The sequence below is a fragment of the Amblyomma americanum genome, chromosome 4, assembly GCF_052857255.1.
Source record: "Amblyomma americanum isolate KBUSLIRL-KWMA chromosome 4, ASM5285725v1, whole genome shotgun sequence".
In the NCBI taxonomy this organism is placed as follows: Eukaryota; Metazoa; Arthropoda; class Arachnida; order Ixodida; family Ixodidae; genus Amblyomma; species Amblyomma americanum.
The window spans coordinates 216001457-216022748 of NC_135500.1; the positions used below are offsets into that span (position 1 = coordinate 216001457).

The 21292-nt window shown below is 44.4% G+C and overlaps 2 protein-coding genes across 4 annotated transcripts in view; one reads left to right on the forward strand and one right to left on the reverse strand.

Annotated features, from left to right (window-relative positions):
• Positions 1-7380, forward strand: part of LOC144129322 (beta-1,4-N-acetylgalactosaminyltransferase bre-4-like) — a 22688-nt gene extending 15308 nt beyond the window's left edge. Inside the window, exons 6-7 of the mRNA XM_077663366.1 lie at positions 2511-2606; positions 4728-7380. Of these exons, the coding sequence (XP_077519492.1) occupies positions 2511-2606; positions 4728-4878 (247 nt within the window). The 3' untranslated portion in view covers positions 4879-7380. The remainder of the gene's footprint in view (positions 1-2510; positions 2607-4727) is intronic.
• Positions 6293-21292, reverse strand: part of LOC144129320 (uncharacterized) — a 38642-nt gene continuing 23642 nt past the window's right edge. For all 3 annotated transcript variants that reach the window (XM_077663364.1, XM_077663365.1, XM_077663363.1), the window contains 2 exons: positions 14755-14928; positions 6293-13601 (listed from right to left, as the gene is read on the reverse strand). In XM_077663364.1, coding sequence (XP_077519490.1) covers positions 13278-13601; positions 14755-14928 — 498 coding nt within the window. In that variant the 3' untranslated portion in view covers positions 6293-13277. The remainder of the gene's footprint in view (positions 13602-14754; positions 14929-21292) is intronic.

The window sequence follows — 21292 nt, forward strand, 5'->3', positions numbered from 1 at the left end:
GACATCGCACAGTACACGGGCCTCTAGAATTTCGACCGCCGAGGCCGGGATCGAACCCGCGTCTTTCGGGCCATCGAGCCGATGCGGGCGGTCCGAAGGAGACGAGTAAATAAGCTGGTTGTACCAAACATTTTCCAGTGCCAACACGTTCTATGAGCACGCACACTAAGTTTTTGTGCCGTCCGACAGCTCGTTATTCACAGCGAGAGCCGGAGAAGCGTCTTGCAGCCGGGCACCAGCGCGCCGGCAGCCGTCGGAACGAGAAGGCCGGCAATGGCGAAATGGTCACGTGACCAAATGGCGGTGCCCGTGCTCCCGCGCTGTAAAGCGTCTATACGTGTAGGCAAGCTGGGCACGAGCACTTTTCCAGAAAACCAAGGGCTGCTGTCTATAGTTTCTTTTATTGCGCCGTGCCCACTCCTATAGCGCTCTACACAAGGATGACGCAGACCATACAGCATGCATTTACTCCACTGGTTAAAGTAGCAGAGAAAGTCCGCACGAACACAGCCCTGTGGAAGCTTGCTGCGAAGCGTTGCGCCGCCATCCGTAAACATGGCGTCCGCCGTGTCTCCTGCGCAGTGACTGGACACTGGTGTTTTTTTTTTTCTTCCCAGGGATGGGAGCCACCAGCTGCGGGATGAGGGGCGCAGAGAAACACGTTTTTCAGTGCACATCATTCTGACTGCCTCAAATCGCCCCGGCCTTCACAGTGCTGCAAACAACATACGAGATGAAGGCCGAGAGTTGAGTCTGAAAAGAGTGGTGACCACGGTGGTGGCGACATTCCCACCGAATGTTGCCAGAAATGGCTGCTAAACTTGATACGGCACCATTTTGTGCCCCAACCTTGGTTAAAGGGAGTGCTTTGCGACACACTGCACTTTCAGATTTCTTGATACTCTCCACCTCTTCATAGCGATAATTGTGTGATGTTTACTGCGCCTTTCCTTTCTTGCTTACCAACACTGCCCTCCCCTGGAACGTTAAGCGTGCCTGAATGCGCATCTGAGATATGGGGAGGATGCAGTTACCGTGACAATTCTCCGCTGGCATGGACATTTAACGAGTGGCGGCAAGTGGTGCGTCAAAAGCTGACCACGCTAACGCAGGCAGCTATGTAGGCTTCCTACACTGAATGTTGTGCAGTGTTCTGGTTTGATATGACAGAACTGTTGCATCATGTTGATGTAGGAGCTCTGCACAGCTGCAGAAATCAGATGATCATGGGAGATATGAACGTACTAATGGTCGTAATAATTTTTGAAACATAAAACTTAAAGCTTGAGACTGCTGCCTCATACATAGTTCCTTCACCAGAATTCTTATCTTGTTCACTTAACAATTACGGTAAACCACCTGAAACATGCTGTGGCAGTATTGAGTTGAAAACGAATGTATTGAAGATCACTTTGGCCTACACTTTGTTCGTTTTGTTCAGTGTGTGTTCTCACAAAATGGTTTGATGATTATTAAAATTTGTGCAATGTCACAGCAGTTTGACTCCCTATGTGGTTTGGGTTTGCTGTGCACAATGCATGGAAATTCAACTGGTACAAATGCCATCAGCTCAGACCCTATGCAATCGTGTCAACATAGAGTCATAATGACACGGACAATGTCCTTGTACCTGCTACAGTAGAATCTCGGTGATACGAATGTCGCGATGATACGAATTCGTAAAATTCCCCTGCCGGTGTGCATTGTGCACAAAATGTGCAATTCTGGATGTTCCGAACTCTCTTGTGCGCCACATCGGATGATACGAACACGTGAGCCGCGATCGCACCCTAGAGCACTAAGCGCAGCCCTGACAGCGCCGATACCGCAATCGCGAGGCACGCACTGGGAGCAGTGAGCGGCGGTGCATGGCCCTTACATCGCCGAAATCGCGGTCGCTAATCGTGCGGTACGCACCACGCGCAGTGAGCGGCTGTGCGTGGACCTGACATCGACGAAATCTCGATCGCTAATCGCGCTGTACGCACCGCGAGTAGCGTGGCGGTACGGCCGTGAACAAATCCCGTCAGCCGTAAACAGATGTGCGTGCATGCATTTTCTATGCTTCTGCATATGAATTTTTTCGTTGGGATGATACGAAATTTCGGATACGAATTTTTTCGCAACACCATGAGACCCGTATCACTGAGATTCTACTGTAGTAACTTGCCAAGCCATATGAGCGGGTGCAAGTCCATTAGGTTGATGCCCATTGGTTGAAGGGCTACAACTGTACAGAATGTGCCGCTTCATTCTTGACTTGTATCTGAATATAGCCGAGCTTCAACAGGCACCAAGAGTTCTCTAATTTGTTTCAATTGGGTTCAGTCCATAAAAGCAGTTCATTAAAATGTTTTCTTTTTCTGTACTTGATTACAGCAGATTGCAACGGATAGCATATGAGAGCAAATTGTTTTTTTCTTTCTTATCAAGAACAAGCACTGTGTTCACGTGCTTTCAAAACAATTAAAAAGAAGAGAAATAAGGGTCGTGAATTTACATTCTTGCAGGCTGCGGTTCAGTGGCTACGAAATAGAGCGCAACAACTGCTCCATTGGCCGGTACACGGCACTTAGGCATGGTGTTCAACGTCCGAACCCCAAGCGGTAAGTTTCAGAGCGATGGCAACCAAAACTCGACTGCTTTCACCGTTGACAGCCCAAAACATATGCACAGAGAGGAGGTTCCTAGCAGCCGTATTTCAGATATCTGAGTATATGCTGTGTTGTAGATTCACGTATCCAGCATACTGGAAAGCTAACAAAGTGTAGGCAATGAAGGAAACTTTCACACATCCTATGCCTATTGCATTTCTGCAGTAATGTGGACATCACTCTTCAATGATCCTCTCTGGAGAACTCTAATCAAACTTCACCACGGGCACCTGTGTTCTCTAGCAGTGGACAGTGCATGTCAGGAGGAGGTTCACAGTAAAGGATTGTTTTATTAAAGCGAAAGCATTTCTTGAGTGGTGTGTACAAGCCCTGTCGGCAGAGCATGTCTGCACGAACTATCAATGATCCATTATGGGGTAATATAATAGTTGATTAAATAATTATGCATTTAGCATAATTATAAAGTCACAAAATGATTAAATGGCTTATTAACTGGATGAATTAATTAGTTGAATTAGCCAGTTATGTAACAATAATCGATTTTGACGAATCAGTTAATCACATAATTAAATGACCAATTACATCCAATTAAGTCACCAAAATGATTAATTAGTTCAACTAGTGAATTACTACACATTCATTGATAGTTGAATCGAATTGATGAATTATTACTTTGGTGTGCTTACTAGACACTCTAGCATCAGGACCCATATCTTTGGATGTGGTAGAACAGAAGTTAGACCGAAAACACGACTTAGAAATGGCAAAAGCATAAAGAAACGAACACACAGCAACATAATCAGCAGAAGCAAAAAAGAAATGCTTTCGCATTTCTGCACCTAAGCAGACTTAAAATTGCCCTAAACAGGAATCTGAACTCGTCTTTTTACCGCAGGAACTCTATCTACACGTTCTGGGCATTCTTAGAAACTGAATTATTGTCCTGTGCGGCTGATTGCCCTAATTAAATCGTATTAAACGTCCCGGCTCCCGCCTTTTTGTGAACTCAACGAAGTAGGCGGAGTCAACCAACGCATGGAGTGCCTTTCAGGCAGTCTAGTGGCGGCTTCGCTTTTATTTTGTTTCTAGGTTTCAGTGAATAAACAGTATCGTCACAGACAATATAACCGCAAATCAGGCCCAAGGAAATAAAAATACAAGTGGACTCTGATTTACGTATCAGTCTGCATATGGCAGTGCGGCAAGCCGCCACGGGACCGGCTGATGCGTTGGTTGACTCCTCCTACCTACCACGTTCAGTTCAAAAAAAGGGCGGGAGGCGGGACATTTAATCCGATTTAATTAGGGCAGTCGGCTGCACAGGACAATAATTCGAAGTTTCTAGGAATGCCCGGAACGTTTAGATAGAGTTCCCGCAGTAAAAAGATGAGTGTAGATTCCTCTTTGGTGAACCTTTAAGTGAATTTTTTCATCTACATGTTGCAATGTGAAACAAGGATTTTGTTATGTCTAGCTAAGCCAGCTTATAGTTTCAGTATAGGACAAGTATTAGCTAGAAAATATCTGCTGTTGCACTGCATGCATACTAGACATGATGTACGGACACAGAATACTGTACACTGTTTTTAGAGCGCAGCTTTTAAGTGCCTGTTCCTGGCTTCCGCGTCGTAGTTGTCAATGTAAACGGCTGTCCAACTAGCAGAGTGAAACTCCACCTGGAAGGTGGCTCCTACAGAAAGATCCTGGAGGGTGGCGAGCAGCGCGAAACGCCACTTAACAGGTCACAAGTCACCCTGTCACCTATAACGCGACAGGTAGCAGCAGAGCGAAACGCCACCTTCCACGGAGAAAGCGGAGGAATGGACAGCTGGAAGGTGGTAGCCAGAGAAAGATCCCAAAGGGTGGCATACGTGAAGAGCTGCGCTCATACTCTGCATTACCAACTATCGTAATCGTCTATGAATATTTTAAGAGATCCGGCAGGCCAGTTTTAGCAGCACAGCAATGTTGGAAAATTGAAAATACTAATAATGCACAACACGATAATATCTTGCCATCTGCCTCACTCTATCAACCAGTCACTTGCCAGCATGTAATTAAGTACTGTGGATAGTAAGTGATCAAAGATATGTTTTGTTTTCTCTTCCGCAGGTTGAGACTAATCAGGCGATCCTTTTTCCGCATCTACAAGGATGGCCTGAACACGCTCAAGTACAGAGTGCTTGATATTGTTTTCAAGAAGCTCTTCACACACGTCAAGGTGGAGCTATTTCAGTACACACTAGTGAAGCCAACTCAGTAACATTGCCTATGCGTGGATTTGTGGGGAGACGTCTCATGCGTAGACATCACTTCTCTGCATATAATTTTGTGTATTCTCTGCATATTTTGATTATTTTTGGCCATTATTGAAGTATTAATTGTATCTTTGTTGAGTCAGTCACCCACCCTGTGCTACTGTTGCTGTCAAATATCACACATGCTCATAATAATGCACTGTCTTCTATATTTTATTTGGAAGATGGGTTCTGTGTGCAGCAAACACATGGTAAAACCTATTTTGCCTGTAACTCTTCAAATGGGATATAGTCAGTGCTGTAATGCATCCATACTGTTACTCCAGGAAAGCAAGTAATGAAAACTAACAAGTCCGTATACTGCAGCCAGAAGGTGAGTTTTGCATGAACAGCTCTAAATGCTTGCTTTGAGTGTGACCACGAAGGTTTACAGGAATGATGTAGATAGCACGCCCCATATTGTGAAAGTCTGAAAATAACAGATCAAATACAAGTAGCATTTTTTGTCGTATCATAGTGCCGTCCAGATGTCTCACTTTTTGCAGTACAGAGCAGCATGGTTAAACAGGGTGCTCAAAGTTTTTCAGAACTCTTTAAAAACAAATGATGAGCAGTGCATGAAAGCTGCTTTTGCACACAAGATATGCAACCAGCCAGACACAGAGAGAGATAATTGTTGTCAACCTCCAAATTGACTAAAACCAATTAGATATAACAATGTAATTAGCCAATTCAGTTAATGTCCATGTTTATAAAGGAAACTCGAAGGTGCTCACATTGCTAGACAATTCCATGCAGTAAAATTCTAGCATGCATATGCGTCCCAAGATGTCGATGTCCAAACTTCAATTCAGTCCACATGATTACGCATCCAGGGCAGTGGCGATAAATGCAAAGTGTCTCAGCATGATGCAGCTGTTGTATTTTCTGTCTTTCACTTCGATATTCGAAAGTAATCGAGAAAAGCTTCACCTAAACAGTTAACAGAAAGCACATGAACACGCATGCCAAGGGTGTGGTGTGCGGAGCATGTGCAAGGAGGCACTTTGTCGTTGTCCATTGGCACCTAAATCTGTACAGAGTGACTGCACTTAGGTACAGGGTGGCAGTAAAAAACCCATGCTGTAAACGGTACTGCAGTCCAAGCTCAAAGCTGCAAGGCTGCAGGCATGAGAGATATTAGGGAGTTTTAGCATAGCACGATCCGCTCCGCTACTGTGATTTGCTTCCACAAGGTGCCACTGCGTGCGCGCAGAATGCCGCGAGGACGCCAGACGGCGCCACATGCCCGTCAGCTGCGTGGGCACCTGATCAGCTCGTACCAGCGGTGCCCCGCAGAAGCAGATCACAGTAGCGGATTGCGATATGCTATAACTTTATATTAGCCACACTAAGCGATATAGTATCATTCTGCACATGTGAAACATTCAGGACAGCAAATTTATTGGTGGATGTTGTATGATGGTACACTTACACAGTCGCAGCCATTGAACATTCACTGCTCATGTTTCCCTTGTCAACAATAGCGCACACCATCGGATGGTAATTAATTACAGAAGCAAATTAAAACACTGGCCATGACAGACAGAAAGAATGAATAGAACAATCCTGTGCTGACCTACAAAAGTGTATAAGGCACCATTACTGGAAGAAGCAGTGAAGCACTTATCAATGTTGAAAATGCAACAGGCACAACCCTTTAACCAGTTGTTCCTCTGCCATGTTACGTTTCGCCTACGACGCGCGGTATAGCCGGCGCGGATGCAACGGACGCCGGGGCTTCGTTCAAAGTGGCGGTCATTTTGGGCCCGTTCAGTGCTGCCGTAACGCCTCCCGCCAAGCGCGTCCAGGCAGGTTTCAATGCCACGTGTCGTCGTGTGTGCGTGTGTGTGCATGTTGGTGCCCACGCTTGTCAAAGCGCGGCAGCCGGGGAGAGGAGCTCCCCAACTGGGAGGCGAGGAGGTCTGACCGGCGCCGGCCCGACGGACGCGTCACTTCACGTTGATGTCCGTGTGTCGCCGTCTCGTGCGACTCATCCCAAGCCGTTCCTTCTTGCCCTCGACTCCGAGGGTATAAAAGCCGCTGCCCCGGACGCCAAAGAGAGACTTCGATTTCTTCCTTCGAGTAACGTGGTCGCCCTGACCGGCTGCTCTTTTGCGAAGCCAGAATAAACAAGTTGTTCTGTTGCCAGTCGACTCATCCTTTGCCGGGACCTTCGGATGTTTCCAGCTGTGCCCCAGGCCGCCAGGCCAACGCTACCCTTGGGGCTTGCAACCCATTTGCAACAGCCACCTTAGCTCAGCATTAAATAGCCGCATTTGCTACTACCACACAGTCCTGTCTAAACAAAATATTGTACATCGAATTGGCAGTTAAAACTGCTACATTAAAAACTGCTACAAATGTGTGCCCACTACACATCATTCACCAACAGTAACCTTACTATGACAAAAACAAAATACACACTACTTTTAACTAAACATTTTTAAAGCAAACAAGACAACAGACAACAAAAACGAACTCAATATGCCACCTGCTTTAATATGTGTATAAGGACTGCCTTCAAAGCTCACACTGGTTTAAGTAAGTTTACACTGGCAAAATCTAAGGAAGCTGCAGCTAGGGGATCTTGTATGCCTTAAGAAAAGCACTCCAGAGGTAAAATGTTACGTATATTAGCTTATAAAAGGCTAAATGGCACCTCAGTAGACTCCCGTTAAGACGAATTTTCGGATAAGATGAACAATGTGAGACCATTTAGGTGGTTTTCCATAGGACTGAAAGAAAAAAAATCGTGCACTTTGGTTAAGATGGACTTGCGCAGCGACCGTAAACCAAGGCAACCCCACTAATAGCATTCAACAAGCGTCTGTGCGGCACTGTGAAGGCAAGAAAAAATATATAAAATGCTTATCCCACAAGATAGCTTCCGTATATCTTCGTGCAAAACTGCGGGAAAACTGACCTGCGGAAGCGCCCTCTCTTGCCAGTGCAGAAAAGACAAGGCATCGTCACGCCAGCGCTGGAGCAGAGATTTGATATGGTTAGATTTCGGCATTGCGCTTGTGTCGCGTGCCACTGGTTGCCTCCCTTAGACTAAAAGATGTGTAAGTGCAAAGTGAAGCTGTTCACTGACTCGGGGCTTAAAAACTGCAAGGCTGCATTTTCAACTGACATGGCATCGCAACTTGTGCTATCGCGGTGCAGAGTGCCACATATCGGTACCATGCACACTGCGTGCAGTGTACGGAAAGGTGTGTGATGGTCCTGCTCATGGAGATAGTAACAGCAATGCTGCAAGAACAGTGAGATAAGACAGACACACAGCTACCCTGCAAAAGCACCGAAGTTTGGGCCAGTTGGTAATGATCCATCTTGAGAAAACGAAGCAGCACGAAAAAACGGGGACGAAAAAGACACACATACGACAGGACGAATGCTGCTTTTCTGCTTCGTTTTCTCACAGCTACCCTGCTGGGCACCTTTGAAGTGCTCAGAGAGGATGGAAGGATGGAAAGAAAAAAATCAAACACATAAATAGCAGCTGCTGTGGGATACAGTGAAAAGGAGAAAAAAAGAATAACAGACCAAAGCCATTTTCAAGTAGAATAATGCTAGCTTGTTTCATGCTCTCAGTCCTCAGCCTACTTCAAGCATGGTGCAATAAATGCTCCATTTGCAATTACCCTCTCTCTGAAAGGCTATATTTACTGTTTTTATGTAACATATATATGGACATATCTAGCCTCCTCACATCATTTTTAGGGGCACTTTTGTTAAGATGAACTTCTGATTAAATAAACAAATTTTTTGGTCCCTTAAAGTTCGTCTTAAAGGGAGTCTACTGCATTGAAACCTGCATAACTCTATGCAATCCTACTAATTGTGGTGGTTTGTTGACTATGACATTTGGCTCATGAGCATGAGTCTGTACATTCAATTCCAACCATGCTGGCGGCATTTCGATTGCAATGGATGTTGGATGCTTTTCTAACATATGGCAGCAAAAGCTTCAATTTTTTTTAAAGTATTTTTGTTTGCATTTGCTGATAATTCTGGTTGACAGTTCTCTTGCACAAGAGCTTACAGCCGAGGCAGGAAGTAAGCATGGTCCTCCTAACGAACAAATAACAGTCTATTTGACAGAGGTGGTGATGATAAGTGCAGCAGTGCAAGCATTCTTGCATTGGTGAAAGCTACAGCAGCGATTAGGTTGACAGCACTGATGTAGAGACATTAAAATTCAACCCTCAAGATGCAAAGCACCCACAAAAGCAATTTATAGCACCCACAAACACTTTCTGCCAGTCTTCGACAGTTGCCTTTGAAAACACCTATTCTAAGATGAAACGAAGCATGAATTTAGTATCTGAAACCTAGCCCAAAAATTAAATCAGTATGAAAGGACCAGTGCCTTGCCTTTCTGCTGTGTATCTCTGGCCACAAAAAAGTTACACCACGTTTGTCTCAGTGGCTATGGTGCTCACTTGCTGTGCACAAGGCCATGGGATCAAATCCCAATGGCTGTGGTGGCTGCATTTCAATGAAAGCAAAATGCGAAAATGCCCCTTTTGTACTGTGCGATGTCAATGCATGTTGCAGAACATAGGAAGGCGGAAGATGATTTGGAACCCTCCACTACAGTAAATCTCTCTCTCTCTTTCCTACATCCCTTCAGCCACCGTGGTGGCTCAGTGGTTACGGGGCTCGGCTGCTGACCAGAAAGGCGCGGGTTCGATCCCGACCGCGGCGGTAGAATTTCGATGGAGGTGAAATTCTAGAGGCCCGTGTACTGTGCAATGTCACGTTAAAGAACCCCAGGCGGTCGAAATTTCCGGAGCCCTTCACTACAGTGCCCCTCATAGCCTGAGTTGCTGTGGGACGTTAAGCCCTCATAAACCAAACTAAACCTACATCCCTTCCCTCGAGCTGTAATTGAAGTATCTGCCAAGACAGAGTTACTGCGCCTTCCTTTTCCTCTAAACACCTCGCCTCCCCACCCATATCAAAATAAATCAGTCAATCAATTGCAAACTTCGAAATCTGAAAAGGTCAGGTTAGGCGTATCTCCATGATGACTGTCTTGAAACTTGCTACTCATGTGATTGCATAACCAAATGACAGGGTCTCCCTTCAAATGCAGTTCAAACCTTGAAACAGCTGTGAATTTCACATCAAGTAAGAACAGTACAAGCAATTGCATAAGGAGCAATAAAAAGTACGGCACCACTGTTTCAACCAAACGGCTTCACTGCATGTGCAGGTCTACAATGAGAACAAAGTCTCCTGCGAATCACTTGCAAAAAACACCCTCCTCATTACAATACAAAGGATGAAAATTAAAAAGATGCTAAAAATGCAGCCTGCCGCATAAATACAGCAAGCCCCTTGAAGCTCCCCTAAAGCTGTGATGTGCCGTCAAACTGCTGAAGACCTTCACATCTGCACCCCTGTAAACACCGTTCAAAGTAGCATGAGTTTGAGAAAGAAAATGGCACCACCACCAATACAGTAGTTTCACAAAGATGCAGTAAAAAAAAGAATACAGGATAAAGAAGGCTTCATATTTATGAAAACTTTTTTGCCATTCTGTATGACTGCCTCCAGTCCATGCCAATATAATTTAAAATAAAAGCAAAAGTATACAACACAATTCAAGCACATACACCGGTTTCCCACTTCACACAAAAACAGATGTTCGCAAGATGCTGCTCTGTGATATGTATAGAAGTCCCTTGTCAAGTTCTGTTAGCACTAAAGAATCTTAAACATGCAAACTAAAGGCCTGCTTAGCATTCAGCGTCTTAAGGTGATTTCTAGCCTATTCAGATCACTCTGCCTTGCGATTACGTCTCACCAGTAAATCTGGATTGGCTTGGTGTTTTGCTTGGATTTCACTGAAACTCTTGAGTAGGGGTGTGCAAATATTGAAATTTTCGAATATGAATCGAATACGAATGAGGAAAAAATGGCTTCGAATATCGAATATCTGTTCAGTAGAAAAAAATTTCAGAAAACGACGAGCGCAAGCAAACGTTGTTGCCCTTATTTAAAAAAAAAAAAATAGTGCATGGTCCTTGCACCTAAAATAAACAAAACTAGACTGCCTCAGTACCATATAAAAAAACACAATGTGCACAGAAATGTATACTACTTGGACAGCATAACAGTATCCAAACTATAATGAGGTCATGGAAAATAAAATCCATAAAATAACAAGACTGGCAACAAAAAAATAACATGACTATTAAACCTCATTCATTCGGAGTTCAAGGCAGCGGAAGAAATGCCCGCTTCATCCGAAGGCCTCTGTTAATAAAATTGCCCCTCCCCCCAACCAAAGAAAAAAAAAAAATGCTGCCGAAAATGCTGGAGATGCAGTAAGGCCTTATGAGGCGGCTCCATCGCGTTAAGACCTGTAAGCCCGTGACGAGCCACCGGTTTTGGAGTGCTGGAGGAACAACACAAATGCAAGCAAGGGTCCGGGGAACACACACTGGCGTTGGAACGGCGAGGCGGTTTATAAAAAGGAAAAAGAAATAAGCCCCGCGGAGCTGGGATTGGACTATCGGTGAATGCGCGGGCCGACATTTGAAGTTGCCGCGGGGCAGCGGTGAAGCTCAGAAACCGAAACTACGCAGCCAGGCTATTTTTTTGCCCTAGCGACAGAGGCCTTCCGATTGTTGACACGCCTGCTGTTACGCCCACTAAAGAGGTGCACGGGTTACAGTGCATCACGCAATAGGGGGGATTTTGACAGGATCGCTTGCTCTATTGTGACTACTCGACGCGTCCCTTCAGGAGGCTCCCGCGGCATTCCGCAAGTAGGCTTTCCCGCATAGCGTAGTTTACAAAACGGGATGGCTGAAGTCACGCTCGGAAAGTTATGAAGGCGACAGGACACATTCTTCGGGTGTGGGCATTAAACATGCAACGTACTACCGAAGGAGTTTAAAAAAAAGCGCGATTTCGCGTTGCGATTGCTCGAAGCGGGCCGTCGGCAACCTTGTTCGCAGCACGAGTGATATGTGAGAAAGCCCACTTGGGGAAATTCTCACGAGGTGAAGCCTTGCGGTGTCGGAATGTGGTCGGTACGCATGATAAACGGCGGAGAAGGAAGGGGGATAGAACCTCTGTATTGTTTTCCTGGAATTTTTAACTCGATTATCGGCTAATTTGCCCAGATGTTATGGTTTTGCCATGGTCGAATTCATGAAAGTATGCGCAGTATACGATCGCTGGCGAGTATTTGGGAATTTTCGAATATTCGGAAATTCACGAATATCAATTTCCGAGTACGAATACGAATCAAATATCAAACATATTCGATTCGTATTCGAAATTTCGAATATTCGCACACCCCTACTCCTGAGCCATCACTTGTGGAAAGACTAGGCTCAGCACTTATTTTCAGTGCAGTTTAAGACATTTTTGGATAACTATCCCTGCGCATTTGTTTAGACTGCCGACAAGATATCAGATTCAGTAGCTGTGTTTCTCGCTTAAATCGCTTAGTATCTTGAACAACATCATCAGATGATATGTAGATACTCTTTGAGATGTTTACTTAAGGAATGTTTCCTGGCCCGCCTTACAAATGGCCCTTACTGGCTACACTGACGCCACAGTATACGAAAACACAGACAAAGAGTTAGGTGCATCACATATACAAGTGCACATTCTTGGGGGTTAAGTATCGGTTCTCGTTGGCCATGAAGACCATCAAAATACGATGCTCCTCGGGAGTTCATTGCAGAACACAAATGCTCTTTTCAGCACGACGCGCAGAACCGTTGAAAACAGCTCTGCATGAAAACTTCCACACGGCCCACTGACAAAGCAAGTTTGTTATTCACTTTTTAATAAGAAAAAGGTTGCCCAGGTTGACTCTGGGCCAGATGCTGCCACTCTTGTGTCGCTTCGATACTCTGTTCAAAGTCTACAAAGGGAATAATTAATGACTAATGATGCACAGTAACAAGCACCAAAATGAGAAGTATACAGTTTTTTAAACTGTCTTCCTTTGAATTAATGGTTCTCATTATGTAAAAGATCAGTGCAGAAATAAAAAAAATTTAGCATGCGAGTGTAAATTCTGTGCTCTCATTCATACCGCTCGAATCTGCACGTCGATTTCTTTGTTTCCACCCACATAACGACTGAAAAGGTCAGGAACGCTGTGCCATGCACATCACGAACCGAAAAGGTCGGGAACGCTGTGCCATGCACATCACCATTTCATCTGTAACCTAGATTCCAATACGCACTACAATAGGCTGACGCTCCTAAACTTTCCTAACTTGGACAGTAAGTGACTACTGCATGGTGCCCACTGTCTAATGCTGTTTAAACACACTGCATTCCTCTCATCCATTCAGCTCATGGCCCATACACAACCACACAGTCATGACTCTCTAAGACTCTCACCAGAGGACCTCAACTTGTAGCAAGCGTGAATCGTTTTTACCAGCTGTGCCAGGCCCTTCTGGCAAAAAACCTTGGACTTGGAAAAGATGTGGTGGTGGCGGACCTCCCTGTACTCCACATCAGGTGTGCGGACGGGAAACAGCATGTAATACAAACAAGAGTTTGAAACAAGCCGATGGAGGGTGAGTGAGTACACCTCGCGTGTAAGCACACTGTCTGCAGAGTCCAGGTCATTTGTTCGCCGCATTTGCTCGTAGTGTTCAAGGTAAGCCTTGGAGACCAGGGGCACGATGGCTTTCACCTGTAGAAATACAAATGCCAGGGTCACCAAGTGAAGCAAGTAAGCCTGGATTGTACAACGTATTATACTGCATGCGGTTTGGCTCCTCCTGCCCTACCACAGTTAAATCATCAGTAGTCGCGTGAAGTGTTAGGAACATCCAACTTTTGCCCCATTGCATACAGTACATTCCATATTGAGAACTTTACGAATTCGCACAGTAATCACTCATTACAACGAAATCGCTTTACTCGAAATTTCTTCCGGTCCCGACCCAAATGCATGCATCTTAAGCCGCATTTTTAAGCCGCATTGGCCTGCATGTGCGCGTGCGAATGGTGTTTGCAAGGCGACGACGACGAAGACCGCAGCAAGCACGAGCAGTGGAAAGCAGACGTGTGAGAAAACCGAGGTGTGAAGGGAGGCAGCGCAGTGGGGGTCGTGTCATTCAAGCATGAAGGTGGCAGCCGTAGGACTTTGGGCCCGTGCTGCTGTGGACCTCCCTTGGACACCAATGCAAGCCTCCTTGGATTGCCTGCAGTAAGCCTACGGAATTTCTGGACGCCGTCGATGTCTTCTGGCTACGCTTTAGCTGTTGCTGCCAAGGTCCCGGGGCTGCTGACGGGTGTCTACCGGCGTCTTCCTGTAGTCCTTTCCGCTCCTACTAAAACTTGGCTCCCTTCCATCGCTTCCTTCTACGCAACACCAGCGAGGCATCGCAGTTCATCCACCCGCGTCCGCCCTGTCTGCAAGGCATCCCCGCTTCACCTGGGATGCTCAAGATCCAGAACTCTTTCCTTTAACCTGTAGTGTTGTGTGCATGTTGAATGAGTGTTCTTTGTGTTTTCATTTCTTATTAGCTCTTTTCCTTTAAATTATAAACATGGCTTCGTTTTGTTTGATCTGTTTGTTGTCTTGTTCAAACTTACTCGCGATAGTGTTCCCCTTCTACAGTTGTGGACGCATTTCAAATTCGCGACAGCGAGTAGCGATCCCAGCATCGGCGATGTACTGGCCGTGTGCCGCTGCTCTTCCACCCCTTATTTTTATGCATTTCACTTTGGCTATCACCTAAAGAGTTTTACAGAAGCGGGAAACTAACACTCCTGCAGATAAATTGCAAAGGCTGCCAAGGCAACACGGTGCAACGAGTGAAAGCACTACACTAACCAACCTTCTGAATCAAGTCTTCAATAAGTGTGGGGTCCGTGTGAATGGCAGGCAATATTTCTGCTTGGATCAGAACGTAGCACTCATGTTCAGTTTCCAGGATCCTGGCCAGTTCGTATGCCACATCAATGTCCTCTTCAACATGGCTCACAAGAACAGTCAACTTGTCAAGTTTTGCCTGAAATGTAGGTTGGAAAAACTGTCATACTCTTGTCTTGATGCGACAAAAAATAATAAGGAAGAGGCAACAAAGGAGTCACAGACTCGAAATCAGAAGTACAGAGAAACAAGTGGGTCATACGCATCAAGAAAGCATTGTGACAGAAAAGAATTTCATTCAATTTTAAGGAAGTCAGATGCTCATGCTGCCAGAAAAAATTAAGTGTCCTGTGATGCTTGGACACAATGCTGATAAACCACAGAAACATTAAAAAGATAACGTCACTTGTAATGCGTTTAGAATTTAGAAATATTGGTTCCGTATAAACTTTTGCAAAATGCTTCCTGCAAGTATGTGCTTTTTCTAATTAAAAGTAATCGCACACAGAAACAATAAATGTTGACCATCTGTTTTGCAGACTTTGCAGATACTCCATAGCACCATACTGTTGTATTAGACTAATTTATTTATTTATCTAAGAGGAAATGCGAGTCAAAATTTAACGTTTTTTTTTTCGAAAATCATGATTTTTTGTTTTTCACTCATTTTGTGAAGTTTAGTCCCTCTACTTTTATGAAAATAAAACAGCTGAATTGAAACTGTAAATGGGTTAATTGCATTTAACATACTACCAGTCCTGTTTACGATTAATATAGGAGTGGGTTATTTACAACTTTGCAAGTCTCAACGGCAATCTAGAAAATGAACGTGCAAAGCAGTTATGTCTGTAGCAACACAAGAATGCATGAATGACATATATCAGGTACAAGGATACTGGCCATAACAACAGTCTCAAAAACTTTTACACAAGTCCTTTTTCCATGCAATCCCCAGTCCTGTGCATAAATGCAGTTTAAATGGCCAAACGAGCATAAATTTGAGGTAGTTCGAATCCATCTCACTAAGAAACACAACTTAAATCCCCCTTGATGCCTTGTGCAATTCTCAGGAACACAGGGAATGTCCATGAGACCTACTGTGCAATGTACTAGTCCCAGTAGTACTGAATTTAGTTTTCTATCTTTGTTAAATGGACACTGAGGAGAAATTGAAGTTGGCTTGTATCGATAGAATAGCAGCTCCTGATCACAAAAACGCCACTCTTACTGAAAACAAAGCTCTTGTAATGTAGAAAATAGTAAGAACCAAAATACAGGTGTTGCCGCCACAGGCCAATCTCGCAAGTACAAGCGTGATGACTTCTTAGGACAAGAGGCACCACCTTGGAGGAATTTTCCTTACTTCATGGAAGCCACGAATCTCTGAGGCTGGCAAAGGAAGGGTGCGCACCGCACCGCTAGCTGTCAGAAATCACGGAGTCTGCGTTTACGTCACGTACACGTCACTCCGTTCTGAGACGTCATAAGAGTTGCCGTGGCGTCATAAGAGTTCCCTGAGTTTGAATCAGAGTGGCGGGAAAAACTTTTTCATCTTCGAATCCAAATTTCTTTGAAATAAATGCATCTTTCGTGCCCGGACAAGCGGCAACAAAGCCATGAAATGCCGAACTATCAGATTTTGCTAACAAAAAAAAATGATAGAGTTCTCCTCAGTGTCCCTTTAAGAAACGTTACATGTAGTTGGCTGTCTCAGGCCTGTATTGGCGATATTTAAGAAACTGACGCCACGCTAAGGCAGTGACGCAAACTAGTCCAAGGAGGATATGCACACGCAAAACGGTGTCTTTCAACTGCCTCAGTGGTTCACCAGCATATTCAGACGTTGTTGTCAGAGCTTTGCAAATGTAGGGACTCTCCCCACTCCGTCCCTTTTGGTTTGCTTCTCCAGTGTCCTTTCTAGTTACCTTAACAAGCAAGGGAGGGCGCTGGTGTTGCAGCACCACGAGCCACGGACGGCATGATTGCTGCGCGCACGGGGGATAGCTTTTCCTCTTCGGTTTGGGAACTCGACACGCACTGACATTCTGGCGTGGTGCTCCGCTCTCTGCCAGTGAGGCTAGGCCTCGTGGGGAGAGCATTTTCCCCTTGAACTCGCCCCAAACGGCCTCTGAGCTTCTCCACTGCCCTAGCATGGGAAAACATTCACTTGTAACCTTGCTGGTGAGTCAGACTACCTTGATTCCTTAGTGTATTTTGTTGCTAGCTGGCGCTATTGTTGTTGTAGGAATAAATGCCTTCTCTGTGTCAACCAGAGTGCCGTTCTTTCGTTTCCTTCAAAGCATGGCCCGATGTGGTCGGTGCGCACTTGGTAGCGTTTGCAATCATGGGGCAGTTTTGAACTGTGTCAGTCACAGTTAAGCGGGGAGAACGTATTAGCTCCCAATTACTGCCCCACAGCAATAAAATTCCAATAAGGAAGGGTGTCAGGCAGGGAGACGCAGTCTCGCCAATGCTATTCACCGCCTGTTAACAGGAGGTGTTCCGAGGCCTGGATTGGGAAAAGTTGGGGATAAGAGTTAATGGAAAACACCTAAGTAATCTGCGATTCGCTGATAACGTTGCCTTGCTAAGTCATTCAGGAGATGAACTACAAAGCATGATCAATGAGTTAGACAGGCAAAGCAGAACAGTGGGTCTACAACCAAGTAACCAAACCAAAGTAATGTTCAACAGTCTAGCAAGAGAACAGCAGTTCACGATTGGTAGCGAGGTACTGGAAGTGCTAAGGGAATACATCTACTTAGGGCAAGTAGTGACCACTGAATCGGAACATGAGAGGGAAATAACTAGAAGAATAAAAATGGGGTGGAGTGCATATGGCAGGTTCTCTCAGATCATGAATGGCAGTTTACCAATATCCCCCAAGAGAAATGTATACAACAGCTGTATCTTACCGGTACTACTCGCCTATGGGGCAGAAACAAGGAGGCCAACGAAAAGAGTTCAGCTTAAGTTAAGGACAACGCAGCGAGTCATGGAAAGAAAAATGATAGGTGCAACGTTATGAGACCGGAAGCGGGTAGAGCGGGTGAGGGAACAAACGCAGGTTAATGACATCCTAGTCAAAATCAAGAGGAAGGAATGGGATTGGGCAGGGCATGTAATGCACAAAGGCAAGATAACCGCTGGTTCTTAAAGGGTGGAGTGAATTCCAAGAGAAGGCAAGTGTAGCAGGGGGTGGAACAAAGTTAAGTGGGCGGATGAGATTAAGAAGTTTGCAGGGATATGATGGCTACAACTGGCAAAGACAGGGTTAACTGGGGAGACATGGGAGAGGCCGATGCCCTGCAGTGGGTATAGTCAGGCTGGTGGTGATGATCCCAGACAGAAAAATATACCTTAAAAGCTGTTACATGGATGTTTGTGTGCTAACGAGATAGCCACTGAGTGTCACAGTGTAAGTTTTCTCGTGTTAGTAAAAAAGAGAGCAAGGGAACTGGACGTTTACACGCTGTAGTGGAATGACTATAGGAACATGACAACACAATTTTTATAAGGCACTCGGCCTATATTTCTAAAGAGATGGCCTGCTTAGACTTGAAGGGCCTGTGTAAATATGCAGCGCTGTTTATTATGAGACAAAGCTCAGCGCACATGGCTAATTGGCAAATTTCTAACATTAAGAGTTCCGTGCCTGATTGCCTCTGTAATTGCAGGCCTTATTACGATATGCATGTATGCTGATAGTTGCTGTGATGTCTATGGAGCGAGGGGGAGGCTGATAGAAGGATTTGATTCAGATTTTATTTTGTTATGACTCTTTTTGCTTTTAACGGGGCTTTTTTGTCTCATGACCTTGCTGTCGCTGGAATCAGTCAGACAGAAGGGTGGATAGCAAGAGTAGAACTGGACAAAAAGAACTGAATCACAGTGGCTGCACATTCATTGAATGCCTTCCATCCACTGCTTACGAAAGAAGTGAGTGCAAGGCACTGTTAACTGCCCTAAGAAGACAATGTGTAGAAAAAGGCGACCTCACTGTTCTTAGTTTCCACCTGCACAAACGATTGCAAATCTATATTAATTTTTAAAGTAGCACATGCTTAGTAAATTTTATGAGCACAGCAAAGTGCCAAAGGGTGCAGCTGAAGCGACAGTGACTGGAAACTTTTCAAGCTCGTTTTCTGCGAACCAGTATGACGAATTGACAATCATTGGGTCTTGCCTACTTAAGTGATTCACCCGTTGTGCAAGAGTATTCATCGCTAATGTCATGGATTTTAAATTCTCTCCAGAGGGCATTTTGGTCACTTAAAGTTCCACTTTCACACTGGTGATTTTCAAATGCCAGAGAGGTTTTTCCCTACTCTATCGTTTATTTTCCACCCTTGAGAAAAGATGTCACGAGGTTGCAACACTGACAAACAAGTGTGAGTTTTAACCGTTTCCGACCGAAATTAAAGCTGTTCAATAGAAAAAATCGATATCCAGAAACTAGCACATGAAGGTGGAGGATAATTCTAAAACATCAGAAAATCGAAGTTCCGTCGGTTCTTTATAAGTTTTTTTGCATGACTTGAAATGGAATCATTAGAATTTATGAGGTGAGAAATGCTCCGTTTTTGCGATTTCCTTGAAATTTTCAATAAATAACTGTATTGAAACTATGGTAGTCTCTGCCGGAGCAGAGGATGCTACAGTTCTTACCAAGAATATGCTAGAATGACATGACACACAGCTTGCACCTCTGTTGTTATTTTCTCATTGTTTGTGGCCCTATGTCAAGTCAAATCAAGTTTATTTTCAGCTTTTGTCGTACAAAAACTGTGGGTGACGAAAAAAAACGGTTCGCAATGATCGCTTGACAAGCTTCGTCACCCGTAGAAGTCGGCAGCATTAGCAGAGACAGTTACACATGAGAGTCATTATACATTGTTAGAGAGAGAGAAAAAAAAAGAGAAATGACAGGTAAAAACATTTCAACACAGTAACAAAATACAACCTAGTCAATGAACAGTTCCCTAAGTGCAGAAGAAGTCATTTTTGTTAAATTGCTATAGAGAGGGGTGTTCAAACATTTCGGAAGAATATATTTTAACATCGCACAACCGTAGTTTGTTCTGCATCTGGGTATTGCAAACATTCCATGGTCTCTAGTTGCATAGCGTGTGGTATATGGTACAAGAGGAACAATGCGGCTCAAAAAAGGGTCATTTCGTGCCGTGATTTTTTTATAAAAGCAGGCAAACCTGTAATCAAATAGCTTATTAACCGGAATAATTTTATACCTTTGTCTTATGGGGCGAGTCGGGGCGTCAAAGGAAGCATTTGTAATGATTCGTGGCATTTTTTTCTGTAGTGTGAAAAGTTTTTGTATATTTGACACAGTAGTATTTCCCCATACCAAATAACAATAACCTATATATGAGAAGAAAAAAGCGTAATAAAGGTCGAGCTTTGTTTACACGGACAAAATATGTTTATTACGAGCGATAATACCTATGTATTTAGACAGGGTGATGCATATCTTGCTAATGTGGGTATTCCATGACATTTTGGGAGTAAAATCTATGCCAAGGGAGGTGAATGCCTCGACGTATTGTAGTTCTGTTCCGCTGAAAAGGATTGGTGAAGGATTCGCGACTACCTTTCCCTTGGAATGAAATATTATTGCCTTTGTTTTCCCTCAATTAACTGATAATGAATTCAATGAAGACCATTCCCTCAAGTTATCCAGTGCTGTGCTCGCGGTGTCTGTCAGTTGTTTCATATGTGAGGAGGAGCAGAATAAACTGGTGTCGTCAGCATAAATGATATATTTTATCTGCTTGCTTATGTTGATTATGTCGTTTATATATATATTAAAAAGTATAGGCCCTAGAAGACTGCCCCGGGGCACACCATTTGAAATTTGTAGAACTTCAGAATGGCAATTATTGACGGAAACATTGTGATCGCGAGCACATGTATGATTTGAAAAGATTAAGGGCATGGCCGCGTATACCGTAATGTTAAAGCCTTACAAACAGAGTATTATGATTAAGCGTATGTAAGCAGAATTGGGTTTGTTGAAGATGAGCCCTGGTTCTTTTGAGACATGGTGTGCAACAGGCTGGGCAACCACGCTGCCAGTAACCAGATTTCCAGCCTCGAGCTTACAGCACCTAATTAATGCACAAACTAAAATTTGTGATGTGGAGATTGAGTCGATGAAGAAGCATTTGAAGTATTCATACACTTGAAATATTCATACATTTGAAGTATTCATACGGTGAAGGTGCTCCTTTCAGTGGAAGTTACTATACATGATTTATCCCTTGTTCAGCACTATCACGCTGCATCCAAAATAAGCATTTTTTCGTGATGGCTTTTTTGGTCACACAACAAGAACTGTTGGGCGAATTGTTGGTTTTTCGGAGGTTTAAAGCTGTATGGCTATCTTCAGCGTAGTTGCGCTACCACTTTGTTCTGCATCGTCCCGCAGTTTTCAATCTGCTGGCATGGACGATACCGTAAAAACCGGAATATAGGTCGAACTTTTT